The sequence below is a fragment of the Pelobates fuscus genome, chromosome 3 (genome assembly GCF_036172605.1).
Source record: "Pelobates fuscus isolate aPelFus1 chromosome 3, aPelFus1.pri, whole genome shotgun sequence".
Taxonomy (NCBI): domain Eukaryota; kingdom Metazoa; phylum Chordata; class Amphibia; order Anura; family Pelobatidae; genus Pelobates; species Pelobates fuscus.
The window spans coordinates 183,056,940-183,078,384 of NC_086319.1; the positions used below are offsets into that span (position 1 = coordinate 183,056,940).

General features: G+C 42.4%; 1 protein-coding gene across 1 annotated transcript in view; it reads left to right on the plus strand.

Moving 5' to 3' along the window:
- PRMT8 (protein arginine methyltransferase 8) overlaps window positions 1–21,445 on the plus strand; it is a 276,310-nt gene that overhangs the window by 153,759 nt on the left and 101,106 nt on the right. Inside the window, exons 3-4 of the mRNA XM_063447793.1 lie at window positions 2,314–2,469; window positions 3,943–4,006. Coding sequence (XP_063303863.1) covers window positions 2,314–2,469; window positions 3,943–4,006 — 220 coding nt within the window. The remainder of the gene's footprint in view (window positions 1–2,313; window positions 2,470–3,942; window positions 4,007–21,445) is intronic.

Genomic DNA, 21,445 nt, shown 5'->3' on the forward strand with positions numbered 1-21,445 from the left:
CCGTTAGATACTCACCCAGTCTCCACTCCTTCAAAAAATCATTAAAAACCCACCTCTTCATAAAAGCGTATCAATTAAACTGTTAATAGCTCCCAACTGATTCCTCTTCTGCAACTGTCACTAGTCTATTACTATCCTTACCTTTTATGTCATTTTACCCCACTCTCTCTAGCATGTAAGCTCATTGAGCAGGGCCCTCAACCCCTCTGTTCCTGTGTATCCAACTTGTCTGGTTAAAACCACGTCTGTTTGTCCACCCATTGTAAAGCGCTGCGGAATTCGACGGCGCTCTATAAAGATCATAATAATAATAATAATAATAATAACACATGGGATGAGCGGCAGCATGGTAACAAAGCTGTGTGATACAAAAAATGAATACAAATACAAAAATATAAGTCCTGCGCTCACTCCCATCACTCAAGGGCGGCAGCAACGACCGCAGTACACATCAGCCCCAATAAATACAGTAAAAACCAAAGAAAAATTTAGCTGTGCTCTCTTCTAAATCCCTATGTATATTTAAACAAATGGAGGTCATTTAGTTACTCAATGGCCATGTGTGTGTGTGTGTGCGTGTGTCTGTATATAAATGTAGTTTATTATATTTTAAATTTAGCTATGTAAATGTATGAAGCACATAAAAGTGATGTTTTGATCTAGTGCAAGACATTTAACAAATGTTTGCATAACCAAACATTTTAAGAGAGAAATGTAATATTTTCAAAAGGCAAAGAGCAGAAAACACAAACATTATCAGAACTAGCAGGAAATACTTGTACCTATAAATGGTTTCATATATGTTTGCACAAATGGTTTCCAATTATACCTTTATATTCCTCAAAAGGGTTGTTGACCTGCCGTGTTTTATGATGAATATACTCAATATCTTCTATGTACTTATATATTAATCTGACCTTTTGTAGTAATATATAAGTGGGACTGAAAAATTAATTATAAAGCAGTTGCTACAATGAATGAATGAAGTGAGAACTCTGGACCCAAGCCTTCTTGTTTCAGAACTTACAATGTATGCATTGCCTTCTTTAATTATCAAATGAGATTGTTCAAAATGGTTAAAGCTCTGACTTTAAAGTGCCATTAAAACTGAATGGCTACAGATTCTAGACCGGTCCGTCTTCGATTATTAAAATTAGTACAGGTAGTTCCAGACTTTACGAACTAATTGGTTCCGAAGCCTAGTTCATAAAGTGAGAACTAATTTCCCATAGACCGCAATGTAATAAGCATGGGTTCCGTTCCTGACCAACAAATTTTACCATAGAAAACCTAAATTATGAAGTACAAATACAAAATATAGTCATAACAAATACATATATGTTGTAGGAACATTAAAGAAATAAATACCGTATTGAATTATTCACCAAATCATCCTCAATCATCATCGTTCTCAATGAAGAGACGTGTTGCACTTGATGAATGGGGCACCGCACAGTCCTCCCTCAGTTGATTGGTACTTGTTGAAGACTGCACCTCACTTGTTTCTGGTTCGCTTGAGACAGAACTAGTCACAGCGGCTTTCTGTAGACAAGCTGTGATAGTCAGGGCTGGATTGGGAAGAAAATTCGGCCCGGGCATTTTTTAATTACAGTGACCCACTAAAAAAGTGGTGGGGCCAGATAGGTTGTGTTTTGTCATCACCAATGACAAGCACATCCCATCACAAAGTGAGCATGTTGGGTAAATGCTCTTCCAGGGCAGACCATGCGCAGAGCTCTGCTGAAGAGTTCTAGCATGAGAAAAAGACCCTGTATTTGTTCTGCACAGCGCAAGCAAATTTAATAACATGCTTGCACCGTGTTTGCTTGAAATTTGTCTCTGGTGTCTCCATAGATCCATAGATGGGATACCAGGAGACAAAAATGTCAGGAAAGAGTATTGTGCAGTGTGTGTGTGAGGTTGCTGTGTGTGTGTGTGTGTGTGTGTGTGTGTGTGTGTGTTTAAGAGGGTGTAGTATGTGTGCACGGATCGCTGAAAAAAATGGGGGTGGTAATAAAATGGCGCGGCATCCGGATTGCGTTCACAAAGGTGGGAAAACGTAAAGCAGGAGTTCGTAAACCGGGAAATGCCTGTAACCTTGAGCTGGCTAATAGTAACCTATAATGTTCTGCTGCGCATTTAGTTAAATTCAAGAATGTGTTCTAAGTCCCTTGAGGGTTCTGGTAGAGAAAAGAGTTTAAAACTATTATCATGTATTATAAGTTGATTTAAAGGGAGAGGGCTATGAGTATACAACCAGAACAACAATTATAGCCTAATGTTTGTATTCTTCTTTATATTTTCCATTTACAGGAAATGTTGAAAGATGAAGTTCGTACTCTAACATATCGGAACTCCATGTATCACAATAAACACGTCTTTAAGGACAAAGTTGTTCTAGATGTTGGCAGTGGTACTGGAATCCTCTCTATGTTTGCAGCTAAAGCAGGCGCAAGAAAAGTATATGGGGTAAGATGTTAGCATCATTTGTATTTGGAAATAGAATTGTCTTCTATACAAAATGTAGGATATTTATTGCAATATTTACAAATTATTTTAACAACTGATACATAAAATGTGGCAGAGGATGTTAGCATAAATATCTGGACACATAAATGTTATAGTTTTAACATTGTTCGTAATTCACATCAAAAGATTGTCCACCTGTTATATGTGTGTAACGTGCAGCTATTTGTAGAAAACATTCAGTTAAATTGCATTGCGGAATACCCTCTTGTCAATCCTTTACTTACTTGGGTGTTTGAAGCTGAATGCTAGGTAAAATTATGACCTAGACTAGAGCCTGCAGCCTATCTTTCTCTGAAAAAGAATATCAGTGAGAAATAAAAAAACAATAAAGATATTTATATTAGTGTGATTTTTCACTTGCTCAATCCCAAAGCAGTGGGTGGGGGGAACCTCAACAAAATTATAATATGCTTTATTTTTAGTTCAATGTTCATATTCCAGACTATCGTTGGGCTTCTGATTATTGTTTCTCTGTCCACTGCTTGTAACAAAGATATAACATATTTTACCTTGTTGGGCACTTGTGCTCGGCTCTAGAGTGATTGACTCTGCATTGCTCTGGGAAGTTGCATAACATTCCGATAGAACTCTTGGTACCTTTCCTTCTAATCTAATTGCTACATTATCCACTTTGGCAGGCTCCATATTGTGATCCTACATTCTTTATTTGATCGTTATACATGTGACTGATACTTTAAATAGCCAATTTACATTGCAGTAGCATTAGTATTTAACCCCTTAAGGACACATGACATGTGTGACATGTCATGATTCCCTTTTATTCCAGAGGTTTGGTCCTTAAGGGGTTAAAGGAACACTCCTAGCCTCATAGAGTGCTGTAGTAGTTATGAGTAAGTAGTCAGACAATTTTTGGAACAGTTTAACTTTTTACCTGGGGTCTAGCATGCACTGTTCCCCTCCTGCACTGCTTTCAATGGAGAGACAGAGGTTCCTAAGCAGCAGCTTCTCTCCTGCATTGTAGACCTTCAGCTGATCGCTCTCAGCTTATGAGCTAAGCCATGCACCACCGGTGGATCAGTTGACCCCATCAATCCTCATGGTCTCTAAAGTGCACCTCAAAGCAACATAATCGACAGGACCACAAATCATTTCAAAGTTGATTTCAAATGTTATGCTACAGTTGCCTAATTGGAAAAAATCTCCAAGGCAGCTATCTTTTCAATTCTCTTATTTTGATCTAAAGTTTGAAATTCACTGTAAATCTCCAATAATTCACACTTTTGAAATATCCCTGTGCAATTATTGTAAGTGTTAACAAAAACATGATCTTATTGAGCAGCAAAGAGGCGAGCACTTGTTTATTTCTGTTGTTTGTTTACTAAAAGTGATAAATATGTGTTGATTAGTTGTTTTTTTGTCAATGTCTTATGTCTTTGTTCTTTTCACATTCAGATTGAATGTTCCAGTGTGTCAGACTACTCTGAAAAAATTATCAAGGCAAACCACTTGGACAACAGTAAGTAATTTGAAACCACAATGTTCTTTGAAAGATTGAGAATACGTGTATTTGGACGTTTTCAAAATAGCTACTTATGGAAGTTCAATAGAATAATATTTTTTTAAGTTCTGGTTATAGTTAGCTGGGCCTGAATCACAAATGTCTGTCCATGTCTGCAGTTCTAAATGCTCTAACTATATATATATAACATATATGCATATGTATGTATATATAACAAAGGCTTGGCACTCACCATTTAACTAATAAAACAAAAACTCATTACCCTGGTGCAATCCACATATGATAAATAGTCCAAAAGAATGAGGATGCACTTCAAGGAATTTTTCAATGAAAATATTTGTGCTCTTTATTACATACAAGCAAACGTATACAACAACGTTTTGACTCCTCTCTGGGTCTTTCTCAAGATCAACATGTGATTGGTGTAAGTGCAATTTATATACATTAAAATTACAGTGACTTACCAATCCAAAGTGATGCTCCTCCGTGTACCCGAACCTGGAAGTGCTCAAGCGGGACACGTGACTCCTCCATGACGTGATTACGTGTTACTGCCTTACACACTCTGTACGGTTGCTAGGTGACACTACAACAACCGACGGGGGACGATGCTACTGTGCAGTGACATGTGAGTATGGGTGAATGAAATGTGAATAAAAAAAATGCTAAAAGAAATAAAAAGGACAAGAAAGAACTATGGAGGACAGACTTCATCAAGATATGTAATGCTGCCCCTGGACTGGGAACAAACAACCAAGACATGCATGAAATTGAAGTGAAAACTGTGAAAACTAATAAGTGAACAAATGAAACAAACAGTGTAACCCCCATCAACCTAAGGCAGCAAGATCCAGATGCATAAATATTCTATAATCTACACTTAATGCCAATAAGCTAGCAAAACAGGGCAAATACATTGCAATCCATGCTAAGAATAAACAACAATAATAATGTAGGACATTCCCATACAAATATATAGTAGACATAATATACAGTAGACATATCATAGGACAGGTGGCTACAGTCTAAACCAATGCAATATATTTATGTCGGTAAACAGCATAAAGACTTGTAGATAGAAATAACAGATACGTGTGGGAGAGATGAAACAGAATACAGGTATAAGTAGTAGGTAGGCAAAGCAGACCCGTGCAAAGCATACCATCCAAACCAGGAATTAAAAATAATAAAGGGTAGTCAAAAGAGCCAAAATAAATAATGTAAATACTAGATCCTGGGACCTAACAAGGATCAATCCAATAAAAAGGCATCAGGACCGAACGGGAGCAAACTGTACTATAACTGATACCAGTGAGGTACACCAATGTCAAAAAGGAAAAAAAAATGATACTCTTAATATATGTGAAAATAAGGTATGTTTGCATTTAGGTGTTAACCTAAACACCTAAACCTAAACACAAATTATGGCCAATCACTGGCTCTACTTGTGAGATGCAAATACAATTAGGAGACTATCAAGCGAAAGAGAATCTATGTAAATGTATATAAATGTGCTGGTGAAGATGTGTCAGCGGATATAGAGGTAGTGTGAACATAATAAAACCAATCATGTATATAGACGAACAATAGCAATACTCCCCTGAGACCACTGAATACCACAATGTACAAAAGTATGACAAGAATATTTTTTTTTTACAAATGATGCAAATACCAAAAAATAAAAAAAATAAAATTCTACCAATATGAAAACAGGCAAAATAGCCAAAGTAACAAAAAACCTAATTGACCAAAAACAAAAAAAAATGTACCATAAAATATATATATAAAAAATAATTGTGTCCACAACTAAGTACTACAGGGCAGAAAAAAGGCCAGAAAAAAAGCCAAAAATGGGCCAGATTTTTTTGGGGGGAAAACAATATCACAGTCTATAAAACGTAACCCTAATAAATGACTATGTTGTCATAGTACTTCCAATCCGTTGCCTGTATAATACCTAGATCTATAAATACATGGAATAATAGATTTGTTAATTGAGTCCCCGTGGTGTGACAGTGTCAAGCCTTAGATCTATCTCCTCCACGTGGTAGTGGTGGTCCGTGATCTTTAGCCATGAAGCGCAGTGTAGGTAGACGCAGATAAGAAGTGCTTAGCCACAGGTTTGTCCGTTCTCTGGTCTCTAAAGGTCGTCATAATTCTGTACCGATGACCCCTAATCCGGTCCCTCACTGTTTTCCCAACATATGCTAATCCGCATGGGCATGTGATGAGGTTGTCAAGATTACTAGTTGATCCAGCATGTAGAACTGTTTTACACCTAGGACTAATAGGTAACATCTTACCGGCTCTTAGAATGGCCGGACTTAACGTACCAGAGAATAGTCAGAACACTTGCCGAGGTCAGGAACACAGAAAGGGACACAATGATGAGGATAAGCCAAAAGTCAAGGATACCAGAATACAGGGAATTCAAACAAAGCCAAAGTTAATAACCATAAACAAACTATCAGGAATGAACTCTTGGACAACCACAAAGGGAAACCATGACAGGGCAATGAGCTGAAGAATTAGATGAGCCTAAATACCCCTCCTGTGGATCCGATTGTCCGTAACCGGCTTTTGACCCTTGAACTTGCATGCCCGTCCTTTGCGTGACTTCATGCACATGTCAACGTTGTCCATGCCATGGGCGGACATGGGGCTACTAATTGATGTAGATCCGCAGTGGCCGGCATCTATTAACATGCTACAGGGGTCAGACATATTAATGCATGGCCGCTGAATGGCACTACTGCACTTGTTGGCAAGGCAATCATTATTAATGTCGCAAGGTGAGGATGAATATGTTACAGAGGTATATGACGTGATCAGTCAAGCATGTAATATGGTGGTTGATGGGGATTCTTTTTCCACTGTGTGGGTGTGCAAACGATGAACTGCTGATCATGTGGCTGCATGTAACACAGCCACTGCACCTAAAGCAACCTTTTTTGTGGAATCCCTTAGGTTTGCTATAGCATAAAACTGGGTCACTTTTGAGCAATACATCCCTCAAATTTTGGTTCCTTTTGAAACTGATAATGGGGGTTTGTTTGGAAACTTCCAGAAGATTTCTATACGTTTACTCAGTTCGAATAGAAATCTGCCAGAAGTTTTCAAACAATTCCCCATTATCCCTTGAAGTGCATCCTTATTCTTTTGGACTATATATGTATGTATAAATAAAAATCTAAATTATTAAAGATGGAAACAACACTTTTTATGTTCCTTCTCTATGTGCAAACTTTCTTTAGTTAAAGATATCTGTGCTCATTTGCATGTCAACCTGGGACTATACAGGTGATACTCGAAAAATTAGAATATCGTGCAAAAGTTCATTTATTTCAGTAATGCAACGTAAAAGGGGAAACTAATATATGAAACAGGCGCATTACATGCAAAGCAAGATAGTTCAAGCCGTGATTTGTCATAAGTGCAATGATTATGGCTTACAGCTCATGAGAACCCCAAATCCAAATCCTGCCTGCACCAGGAGGGGGAAGCCCTTGACCTCTCCTCCTGTGAGCTTCAGTCTGCACTGGCTATCTCCCGCTCCAAACGTATGTAGACCTGTGTCTGCTACTCTTTGCCACTTAGCCTCTTGATTTTTGTTTGAACTACCATCAAAAAGCTACACACGAGTATTGGTTGTAAGAAATTCTGAGATGATCTGCTGGTCTCAAGTCTAAGAATAACACAGACACAGAAACCGAGTCTCTAATGACTTAGCTAATTACTGTCTGGCATCTCACAGAACAGCTCTGACCCGTGTCTCCAAAGGTTTGTTGGTAAACTTCCCCTTAATTGCCTTTAATCGCTTTTGCATCATTGAAGGAGTAGGTTCATACCTTCAAGAACCATAATAAATTGAGCTGACTGTAATATTTTATTTGCTTAAATCTGAAGACTACTCGTGAAACATATGGTTTGTCGGTTATTTCTGTCTATATCATGGATGTTTACTGTGGTCTGTAAGCTATGATGAGTCTGCTTCCCAGCATATTTCCCATAAGAGTATCATCCAGGTAATTGATAGAATCTCATAAACAGCTTTCAGCAATTTCACTGCAGTGTCTTTCTTATTGCATTTTTAAAGAGAAACGGTCTCTTCCCAGGATTTGTAATACTATGTTTACTTATCTCCATATTTAACAAATATGTATTTGGAGGAGGGTAGGAAAGTGCAGAAAAAAATCATGGCATATACAATGTTTTGTTTTTAATACATTTATTTCTTACCGTGCCAATAGATTAGATTTTTTTTTACTGCAACATAAACTGGGCTCATTGCCACTATGGACCAGCCTTCACTGCATCACGGCCAATGGAATTATGATGTGTTGTTTTCTTTTTATTGTCCAAGGACCTTATTTCATGCTTCAGTTAAAGGTACCTTTTGGCAATGTGGCTGGGTACTACACTCTGTCTTTATGATGCTTTGGTTCCTTTTTATTGTCCAGGGACCTTATTTCATATTTCAGTTAAAAGTACATTGGCAAAGTGGCATGGATATTACATTCTGTCTTTGTGATTTTTAGTATTATTTACATGGAAAGATTACACATATTTTTTTAAGTGTATTATTAAGTAATGCAGGCATAAAAGTAAATAATAGTTTGGTTGGTTGGATAAGCAGTATTCCTGACCAAAAACCAAACCAAAAACCATGAAATTAACCAAGAACTAGTTTATGTTCACATCTTGACATCACAAGGAAGAAAAGTGCACAAAGAGCAGTATTTTTGTTTTTGTTTATTGCTTATGGTCTATCATCTGTGATCGAACAGAAATGACTTAAAATCACCACTCACCTCCCAGAGCAAGAAAGTCCATTAGATAGATATAGAAGAGAGGAAACAGGATTCATTATTACCTATCCCCAACACTGGCACCCAAGAGCAGTACACTGTATTTGTGTCACTGACTTCGACCAACGGGAGAGCAGCCCCCTAGAAAGTGGGCGGAACTGCCCGAATTACTGGCAGGTCAGCCTGGCCTTAATTCACATCAGGCTGCCTGCCAATCAGGCAGGTCAGCCCATTGAGGGCAGTAGTTGCAGGGAGCCCTGTATGTAGTGCAAGTACATCATGATATGCCTGCGCTCCTTTTTTTGGGACAGTTCCCTGGTGAAACCAGGGAACACAGCCTGGATGGTGGGACAGGACCCAAAAATTGGCACTGTCCTGGGGTAATCAGAAAAGTTGGGAAGTATGAGACTATCGTATGTGTGATGTTTTATAATACACATATACATAAAAAAAATATTTAGCAGTGTTTAACAAGAAACAAGGTCTATTATTTGTTAAATTAAATTACTAGGAATGCACCAAAATGTCAGCTGCCCAAATTTTTCATCCGAAAAAGAGTAAAATCTGCTGAAAATGGGCAGAGTGACTTGTCAGGTCCTCGGTCCATTACAGAGGAGCCGACATCGGGAGGGGGCCTGGCAACTTGATCTGTGTGCCGCCGGGTGCGAGGACCCTCCCGTCTGCCCAGGGAGAGAGCCAGCACAGTCTGCAGTTCTGCCACGTGTGAGCTGCAGACTGTGCTGTATCTCGCAATCTCTGGCCAATCAGAGCATTGCCATGGTTTACCACGGCAATGCTCTGACTTCTGGAGCTCGCAGACTGGAGAGACAGACCACCAGACCACCAGGGAGCCAGGACACTGGACCACCCGGGAGCCTGGACACTGGACCACCCGGGAGCCAGGACACCGGACCACCACGGAGCCAGGACACTGGACCACCAGGAGAAGAAAAAAAAAGGTATTTCTAACAACCTTCCCTCCATCAGTAACTGTCACCCCCTCCCTCAGTCACTCTGTCACCCCCTCCCTCAGTCACTCTCACCCCCTCCCTCAGTCACTCTTACAAGTCACCCCCTCCCTCAGTCACTCTGTCACCCCCCTCCCTCAGTCACTCTCAACAGTCACTGTAGATACAAATATCCATTTTGATATCTATCCTAGCTGTTCATATAAGGGTTAATTTTACTGATTCCCAGGATCCTGTCTATCACAGAGGGTGTGGCTCTAACAAAATATCCATCTAACTAAGAGAGTTTCGTGTATAGCTGATTTTATCCCCAACAGTCACCCACTCCCTCAGTCACTCAGTCACTCTGCTACCCTTCCCTCAGTCACTGTCAACAGTCACCCCTCCCTCAGTCACTGCCACCAGTCACCCCTCCCTCAGTCACTCTGTCACCCCCTCCCTCAGTCACTCTGTCACCCCCTCCCTCAGTCACTCTGTCACCCCCTCCCTCACTCTGTCACCAGTCACCCTCTCCCTCCCTCACTCTGCCACCAGTCACCCCCTCCCTCACTCTGTCACCAGTCACCCCCTCACTCTGCCACCAGTCGCCCCCTCACTGTCACCAGTCACCCCCTCACTCTGTCACCAGTCATCCCCTCCCTTACTCTGCCACCAGTCAACCCCTCCCTTACTCTGCCACCAGTCAACCCCTCCCTCAGTCACTCTGTTACCAGTCACCCCCTCCCTCAGTCACTCTGTCACCAGTCACCCCCTCCCTCAGTCACTCTGTCACCAGTCCCCCCTTACTATGTCACCCCCTCACTCTGCCACCAGTTACCCCCTCCCTCACTGCCACCCCCTCACTCTGCCACCTGTCACTCCCTCCTTCCCTCACTCTGCCACCTGTCACTCCCTCTCTCCAACGCTCTGTCACCTGTCACTTTCTCCCACACTCTGTAACCTGTCATCCCTCCATCCCTCGCTCTGCCACCAGTCACCCCCTTACTCTGCCATCCCTATCCCTCCCCACATTATGTGTCCTACCCATACTACATCCCTATCACTCCACACTATGTGCCCTACACCCCTATCACACCCCACACTATGTGCCCTACACACACTACATCCCTAACCAACCCCAAACTATGTGCCTTACACACTCTACATAACCTAAAAACATACAAACTACATCCCTATCCCACACCACACCGTGTTCCCTACATACACTACATCTCTATGCTGCACCACACCATGTTCCCTACACACACTAGATAACCTAAACAAATCATTTAGGGGAAAAAATCCTTTTCGGTTTCGGTTTTCGCCAGGGCATCCTGAATTTTCGGTTTCAATTTCATCCCAGAATTTTCATTTCGGTGCATCCCTTTAAATTATATCATCTTGAAAATGATTTAACAGTTTTCTTTTAATTAAAAAAATTATGCTGCACGTGCTTCTGTGTTTTCCACTGATATTCTATTGAACTATGCAGGCCAAGCAAGATTGTGATTTCACAACTGTTGCAGTTATATACATGTCACATTACAGGTGTTGCATGCACATGCCATCACTTGAGTGCATCCTCAATGCTACTCTTTATACAGTGCCAGATTAAAGGGCATCATGGGTCTGAAGCTAAGCATTTAATGGGCCTAATTGCATGAGTATATTCAAGCACAATACACTGCGTGCAGAATTATTAGGCAAATTAGTATTTTGACCACATCATCCTCTTTATGCATGTTGTCTTACTCCAAGCTGTATAGGCTCGAAAGCCTACTACCAATTAAGCATATTAGGTGATGTGCATCTCTGTAATGAGAAGGGGTGTGGTCTAATGACATCAACACCCTATATCAGGTGTGCATAATTATTAGGCAACCTCCTTTCCTTTGGCAAAATGGGTCAAAAGAAGGACTTGACAGGCTCAGAAAAGTTAAAAATAGTGAGATATCTTGCAGAGGGATGCAGCACTCTTAAAATTGCAAAGCTTCTGAAGCGTGATCATCGAACAATCAAGCGTTTCATTCAAAATAATCAACAGGGTCGCAAGAAGCGTGTGGAGAAACCAAGGCGCAAAATAACTGCCCATGAACTGAGAAAAGTCAAGCGTGCAGCTGCCAAGATGCCACTTGCCACCAGTTTGGCCATATTTCAAAGCTGCAACATCACTGGAGTGCCCGAAAGCACAAGGTGTGCAATACTCAGAGACATGGCCAAGGTAAGAAAGGCTGAAAGACGACCACCACTGAACAAGACACACAAGCTGAAACGTCAAGACTGGGCCAAGAAATATCTCAAGACTGATTTTTCTAAGGTTTTATGGACTGATGAAATGAGAGTGAGTCTTGATGGGCCAGATGGATGGATTGGTAAAGGGCAGAGAGCTCCAGTCCGACTCAGACGCCAGCAAGGTGGAGGTGGAGTACTGGTTTGGGCTGGTATCATCAAAGATGAGCTTGTGGGGCCTTTTTGGGTTGAGGATGGAGTCAAGCTCAACTCCCAGTTTCTGGAAGACACCTTCTTCAAGCAGTGGTACAGGAATAAGTCTGCATCCTTCAAGAAAAACATGATTTTCATGCAGGACAATGCTCCATCACACGCGTCCAAGTACTCCACAGCGTGGCTGGCAAGAAAGGGTATAAAAGAAGAAAATCTAATGACATGGCCTCCTTGTTCACCTGATCTGAACCCCATTGAGAACCTGTGGTCCATCATCAAATGTGAGATTTACAAGGAGGGAAAACAGTACACCTCTCTGAACAGTGTCTGGGAGGCTGTGGTTGCTGCTGCACGCAATGTTGATGGTGAACAGATCAAAACACTGACAGAATCCATGGATGGCAGGCTTTTGAGTGTCCTTGCAAAGAAAGGTGGCTATATTGGTCACTGATTTGTTTTTGTTATGTTTTTGAATGTCAGAAATGTATATTTGTGAATGTTGAGATGTTATATTGGTTTCACTGGTAAAAATAAATAATTGAAATGGGTATATATTTGTTTTTTGTTAAGTTGCCTAATAATTATGCACAGTAATAGTCACCTGCACACACAGATATCCCCGTAAAATAGCTATAACTAAAAACAAACTAAAAACTACTTCCAAAAATATTCAGCTTTGATATTAATGAGTTTTTTGGGTTCATTGAGAACATGGTTGTTGTTCAATAATAAAATTAATCCTCAAAAATACAACTTGCCTAATAATTCTGCACTCCCTGTAGTCACAAAGTGCTATAGTTGTTATGGTGCCTGGAATGCCCAGCTTGTAAATAGTGAATCTGGAATGGAGCCAAGAGAGTTGACAAGGCATCCAAGGACACCAAAGACTAGAGGGAGCTCCCTGTCTCGGAGACACAAGAATGGCAATTGCCCATACTACATTCCCATTTTTATTTTTCATACAGAATAACTCTCCACTCTCCACTGACTGAGTTTGAAGTTGTTCATCATATGATGAAGAGCTTGTCTAAATTTGTCAACCAGTGCAGCTCCTTTTGCTTGCATATCTAATCACATTAAGCCAAACTCAGGCTCAGCATGATGACAGTTGTAGATCATAGCAGGGGAGCCTTAAAATAAAGGGGGCGTTGTATTGTGGTGTTTACATATATAATAGTTCCTTCCCTAGCTTACTGTGGGACTGATGTATGTCTCTCCATACCTTTGAGCTCAGAATTGGGACACTGGTGAGAGGGGAATAGAAGGGACAGGCCAGTAATGAGATTGCTTTACTTTTGTAACGGATCACCTGGCACCCCAACTGGGCACCTCCGTTGACGGACACTTCCTAGCTGATGCCGAGGACCATAAGCACCACACCGGACACCACAACCACCGCAGACTCCACAATCACTGTAGCTTAACTGGAGTCTCGACATCTTCCTTCCACCCTGGATCAACCTCCGACATCCAGGACCGTGTGGGGGAGACCTCTCCTCCAGGAGAGTATGTCAGGAACAGCTCTTAAAAGAGCTAAGTGATTAGAGACCAGGGGAGTATACAAAGTATAGCAACCCCCAGTGTAATTATAGCAGTTCCCTACAATAATGAGACGAGGCTACGTAATGAGGGTTAAACTCTGGTTTAATGAGCACAAAGGCATTTCTTTTATACACATTTCCCCACAAGGTTACCACCCATGTGGACCTTGTGGAGCACAGGACACAAAATCACCAAACCAATAGAAACAATAATTAACATAGGTACACTCCCACATACAGTCAGCAAGCCCTCCCATCTGCCTGTGATATAATTAAGCTAGCTAATGGAATAACTTAATTATCCACAGGCAGAAAAAACACACATTTTTATAAAGTCCCATAAGTACCCCCAAAACATAACATATCCCCCTCTTACATCGCCTGATAGCCCTGATCTGGGTGAACAACATATCCAAAAATCACCCAGATCAGGGGTTCAGAAATTTTATGGAAGTCACATTTTTGCCCAGGCGAACCCAGGATTTCATGCCCAAAACAGTTCCATAGATTCGCGGCTAAGTGCTGCTGGAGGACCGACCAGGAACCGTGAGGTTTTCATGCAGAATATAGTTCCAGGGCATTCGCGGCTAAGTCCCTCTGAAGTCTATTTGCGGCTTTAGCCCATGCGAACAAGATGGCAGCCACCACGTGTTCAAATGTCGAATGGCGGCCACTTCAACTACTTCGGCACTTTGGCTGTATCTGAAGTACCTGTTCGAAAATGCAAGTCCTTGCCAATAGTTCTTAAAGGGGCAGAAACAATACTTTAGTATCCAATCTGCACAAATGGAGTTTTTAAAAGGCAATACACCCCAGGGGCCATAGTCACAGGGCAAGAGGCTGGCAAGCAGGCCTCTCCAAAAGCCAGTGGCGAAGTTCAATTCGTAACAACTTTCTCCTACCCAAAAGGGGCAGACCACCTAAAAAAGGGTAGTTCAGAATCCGAAAATTGAGACTTCCTCACCAGATGGTTGCGAGACATGTCTGCAGTCTCCAGCAGGATGCCCAAACCATCCTCATTCCTTCAAGGGCTCTAATTGGCTGTAGGCTGGAAAGACATCCCCTGATGACATCAGAGGGCTAGTCCTAGTCTTTAGCTCACCCACAGTGCAATCAACAGTAGATGGAGGAGCCAGTTGGGAGATTGACAGGTTAGCTTACCATGAGAGGATGTGCCTAGAGTTGGAGCTCCACCTACCCCTATGTTAATCTGGCCCTGCACTTATACATTTGTATGGGAGAGCAGTAAATGTCAGATACCTGGTCAGTTACTTCCTTTTTTCTCCAAGGAAAAAAGGAGATCATGTAAAAGTTTGCTTGGAAGACTCTATTTCATTTATCTTTAGATGTATTATCATCATAAATGATTTAAAATGAGGAATCAAATCCAACCTAGAATGCCCCTCAAGAGCAAACTACCGTATATACTCGAGTATAAGCCGAGTTTTTCAGCCCATTTTTTGGGCTGAAAAACCCCAACTCGGCTTATACTCGAGTCAGAGTCTGTATTATGGCAATTTGCATTGCCATAATACAGACTGGGGGAGAGGGGGGCTGGCAGAGCTGTACTTACCTTTCCTGCAGCTCCTGTCAGCTCTCTCCTCCTCCGCGCTGTCCGTTCAGCACCTCGGTCAGCTCCCAGTGTAAGTCTCGCGAGAGCCGCGGCTCTCGCGAGATTTACACTGCGAGCTGACAGAAGAGCAGAACGGACGGCGCAGAGGAGGAGAGAGCTGACAGGAGCTGCTGTGAAGGTAAGTTACAGCTCTGCCAGCCCCCCTCTCCCCCCCACTGAACTGCCACTGGACCACCAGGAAAGGAGAGCCCCCCTCCCTGCCATATATCAAGCAGGGAAGGGGGACGAAAAAAAAAATATATAAATAAAATAATAAAAAAAAATTAATAATAAAAAAAGGGGTATAAGGACCACTATGGGAGGGGGGGGGTATAAGGACCACTATGGGAGGGAGGGGGTGGGTTAAGGACCACTATGGGAGGGAGGGGGGTATAAGGACCGCTATGGGAGGGAGGGGGGGTATAAGGACCACTATGGGAGGGAGGGGGGGGTAAGGACCACTATGGGAGGGAGGGGGGGGATAAGGACCACTATGGGAGGGAGGGGGGGTATAAGGACCACTATGGGAGGGAGGGGGGTATAAGGACCACTATGGGAGGGAGGGGGGGATAAGGACCACTATGGGAGGGAGGGGGGTATAAGGACCACTATGGGAGGGAGGGGGGTATAAGGACCACTATGGGAGGGAGGGGGGATAAGGACCACTATGGGAGGGAGGGGGGGGATAAGGACCACTATTGGAGGGAGGGGGGTATAAGGACCACTATGGGAGGGAGGGGGGGTATAAGGACCACTATGGGAGGGGGTGGGATAAGGACCACTATGGGAGGGAGGGGGGGTATAAGGACCATTATGGGAGGGAGGGGGGGGGTATATGGACCACTATGGGAGGGATGGGGGGGATAAGGAACACTATGGGAGGGAGAAGGGGGATAAGGACCACTATGAGAGGGAGGGGGTGGGATAAGGACCACTATGGGAGGGGAGGGGGAAGTAAGGACCACTAGGGGAGGGGAGGGTAAGGACCACTAGGGGAGGGGTGAGTCAGGACCACTGGGGGGGGGAGTGAAGGAACACGGGGGTGGGGAGGTAAGGACCACTGAGGGAGGAGGAGGGGAAGTCAGGACATATGGGGGGGGGAGGGGGCGGCAAAATTTTTTTTGCCTACGGCGGCAAATATCCTTGCACCGGCCCTGCACACACTGCATTCACACACTGCATTCATGCACACACACACTGCATTCATGCACACACACACTGCATTCATGCACACACACACTGTACTCATGCACACACACACTGCACTCATACACACACTGCATTCATACACACACGCTGCACTCATACACACACACATACGCACACACTGCATTCATTATACACACACTGTAAATAAATATTCAATTAATATATTTTTTTTAGGATCTAATTTTATTTAGAAATTTACCAGTAGCTGCTGCATTTCCCACCCTAGTCTTATACTCGAGTCAATAAGTTTTCCCAGTTTTTTGGGATAAAATTAGGGGCCTCGGCTTATATTCGGGTCGGCTTATACTCGAGTATATACGGTAATAAACATGATGTCAGAAATCAAGCCATCAGTTAATTTTTGATCATGTCAAAAATGCTTTGACTATTTGCATTGAGCAACATTTTGGTGTGTAAAAGCACCAAAATTATTACATTTTAATATAGTGGTTGTGGTGCATAGATGCTGCCCTTTTCTCCGACAATGTCAAACATTTCCATTACTGATTAATAGCAATGTTTACATGTCAGAGAGCACATCTCAAGAGGCTGTCGGACTAACAGCAACTAAAGGCACGTAAGACTTTTGATTTTCACATTAAGCAACATTAAGCAAATCCAAGCTCTTCACATTAAGCAACCATCACACAGAGCACAGTGATGCTGAAAGCATCCAAAGCTTCTCATCTATGACAACAATTGGATCATTGGAGCTTGACAACTGCTGTGTTCTGACTGTAGTCATACAATGCTTCTCTATGAGAAACATTGGATTAGACCAAGGATCAAGAACAATGATCTTATTGGTGGCAGAGCAGCTGTTGAGAGGAGATTGTCTCTGTGCTTTGTTACAGGTACATTTAAAAGAACATTATAGCATTTGGAATACATACCTGTAGTGTTCTTCTCAGGATTACATTCAGGTCTCTTTCTAAATAATTTTATTTTTTTTTATGGAAAAAAAGGGTATTATGTGAGAAATATACAATAAAGGTCGAAACTTTGCTTTTTCGACATTTAATGACCCAATAAATCACAATAATACAACCTTGTAGAGTGCTGGGGACTATTTTGATCTAATATACAGAAGTTGGTATATTTAGCACCAACATTTAGAATATGGCCATATTTATATGTATAAAAATATATATTTTTCTCACATTCACCTTTTTTTCCATCAGCGTGATCCAGTCCTCCTGAGATGTCACAAAGACTCTGCAAGTTTTCATCTCATCTAATGCTCTTCATAGAGGAATATTCTAGAGAAGAAGCAAATGCATGGCCAGGACCACACTCCTCTAATTAAATGCTCTATATGAGAAACATTTGAGGAGCTTAGCTGTGCAAGCCACATCTGACTCAATTCTCACAGCAGAAGTGCCTCTAGTGGCTGTCAGGAAGACAACAACTAGAGCTGTGTTTAACCCGGCAATGCAAATATTGCTATATCTATGAAACTGCTATGTTATACATTGCAGAGCTAAAATGAGAGTGGACCTACACTTGGACCACTTAATTGAGATAGGGTGTTCTGCTAGCCTATAGTGTCCCTTTAATGGGTTTATTTTTAAGCTTGGAGTGTTTCTTCAATTTAACTTTTTTCTAGCCACCAAGCGGTGACCTTTCAACATTTGGGCTCTCAGACAGTCTAACTGGGCATGACAAAGCCTTGTTTAGAGACTACAGATTGTCAAATCTGCTGTCAGTAGCAGTAATAAATATAAACTAATATGTATGAAGATGCCATGATTTAATTGCTCTATTAAGATTTTATTAATGGACTTTATTTAGGCTGAGAATAGAGCATCCGTAGACATAGGACACTAATTCATATTATAGCACAAGTCTGTCCAATTTAGGATATATGATTACTCTAGCAACATCATGTATTCCAAAAAATATTTTTTACTCTTTTAACTCCAGATTGAATCAAATACTTGTATTGCTTATATAAAAACAATTCAGGTTTTAATTGAAAATCATGATCAACGCACATTGAGCAAATCTATCATTAAATTAGGGCAGAGGGTGCCTGTAGTGCAGTGATTACTAAGCTATAACTGTGAATGTTGTATAATACTTACAGAGAAAATATTTCATTTGTTCATAGTTATAGATTATTTTGGTCAAAGCCTTTCCCTGCTGTCAGATTACGGTAACTTTGAAAAAAAGCATAATTCTGAAGCTGTTGTATATCTGTTAATATTATAGTAATTATGGCCGAGCTGCTCTGATTGTCAAGTCTAGTCACTAAATGCAGATTTGACCCAGAGAAACATGACTTGACACAGAGGTGTAACTAGAAACCAAGGAGCCCTGGTGCGAAAATTGCCCTGGGGCCCCCTATAGGACTCACCCACCCCCTACCAGCCCCTCCATGTGTCTCATTCATGCCCCACTGGGTTAGTGTGGCATGGTTAGGGGGTTAAATATGACAGAATCTGAGCATTTAATGAGATAGGGTGAGTGTGACAGGGTGAAAGGAGATAAGTGTGGCACGGTGAAAGGGGGTGAGTGTGGCAGGGTGAAAGGGAGTGAGTGTGGCAGGGTCATGGAGGAAGAGTCTGACAAATTTGGGGGATGAGTGTGACAGTGCGAGAGAAGCTGAGTGTAAAAGGGTGAATATGGCAGAGCGATGGGTGGTGAGTATGGCAAGGGTGAGTGACAGGAGTTATTGTGAGTGTGGCAGGGTGAAAGGGGGTGACAGTGTGTGTGTGGTCGGGTGATAGTTACACAGACACAGACTGACACACATGCAGATATACAAACAAACACACACTGACATACATGCAGATACAACACATACAGATACATACATGGACACACATACTGATACACAGACACAAATGCACACACTGACACAAATGCAAATGCAGAGACACAAACTAACACAAAGATGCATATATACATGCAGACACACATGCAGATACACAGATATTAAAGGACAAACATCCAAATACACAGAATGACACTCATACAGATAAAAAACAGTGACACACATACAGATACACAGGGAACACACTGACATACAGATACACATGCAGACAAACATACAGACAAACACATACATACAGACACACACTTACACACACACATACATACAGACACACACATACACACATACATACAGACAGATACACACACACATACAGAGAGATACACACATATGTATAGAGACACTCACACACACATACACACATATAGATAGATAGATAATACAGAGACATACACACATGCAGAGAGATACACACATACATACAGACAGACACACACACAAATACAGTGACACACGCACATACATTAGTCACCCTCCTGTTTCCTACCTTTTAGATGCAGGAGGCTGACTTCCATGGGGGTTCAGTGGCTCAGCCTGATGGGAGTCCGAGTTCCCACTATGACTCCTTCTTCTGCTTCCTCCCGCGCGGCACTGTGTGTAAGCTGTAGAAGTTGCTGGGGCAGTCACATCCTCCCAGTTCTGATGTCATCACAGGGGGCCCGGACACGCCGTTAAAGCACCGCATCGCTGACCGAACCCCCTGAAAAGTACAGTATAAAAAAAGTTGTCTAACTGACACTGGACGTCCTCACACTTGTAGGGCTTCAAAGTAAACAAAAGAGCAAATTTATTTTAAGGAGACATGTATTTGCATATAACCAACATTTCAATCCAACTACTTTGACATATTAAGAAATGTTTGGTAATAGGACTGAAATGGTGAATGTTTGCTGCTGGACACCTGTAAAAAACAAATTACGTTATCTTGTTTATTTTGAAGTTCTATGAGTGTGTTCTTCACTATGGCTGAGATCATTATACTTGATGATCTCAGCCAATCCAATGCTTTCCAATAGGAAAGCATTGGGAGGTTATTGTGCATGTGTGGCAAAAATCTGCGTGGCCAAACAGCGTTCAGTGCCTCCATGCAGGCCCAATCTAACACACTACCCCTCTTCCCATTCTAATACACTGCCCACAAATCCAATACATTGCCCCCCCTCCCTCCAATTGTTATACACTGCCCTCTTCACCCAATCTAATACACTGCCCCTCCTCCTATTCTAATACACTGCCCCTCCTCCCTCCCATGAATACATTGCCACCCCTCCCAATTTAATACACTGGCCCCCTCCCCCAAGTTAATACACTGTCCCTTCCCTCTCTTAAATTAATACACTTTTCCCACCCCTCCCATTAATACACCCCCCCCCCCCAACCAATCTAATACACTGGCCCCCTCCCTCCCTCAAATTAATACACTGCCCCCCGCCCTCCAATTAATACACTGTCCCCCTCCTATTAATGCACAGCCCCCTCCCTCCCATTAATACACCACCCCCTCCCTCCCATTAATACACTGCCACCCCTTCCAATGTAATACATTGGCCCCCTCCCCCAAGTTAATACACTATCCCTTCCTCTCTTAAATTAATATGCTGCCCCACTCCATCCCATTAATACACTGCCCCCCTCCCTCCCTCACATTAATACACTGCCCCCTTCCCCCACCACTCTTATGGGTGCGTGAGCTGTGCGGTCGCACAGGGCGCCATGGATCAGAGGGCGCCATGTGGCCGACACAGCTCACACATGGCTGGGTGACAGCTGTGCAGGGGGAGCCAGAGCAAGTACCTAGTGGAGGATTTCACTATTCTCCACAAGGGTATATGAAAAAAATAGCGATACAGTGGGGGTGGGGCTAACCGAGCGGTGGGGTGGAGCTTAATGAGTGGAAGAGGTGGGGCTAATATGCCAGCGGAGGTGGGGCTGAAACCTACCAGAAGCCCCTGGTAATAACTGCTGCACAGGATGGGGGAAGAAGGAAGGAGTCCCTGCTTCCCCAACAACTAGAATACAGGAACTGTACTGCCTCCATTCT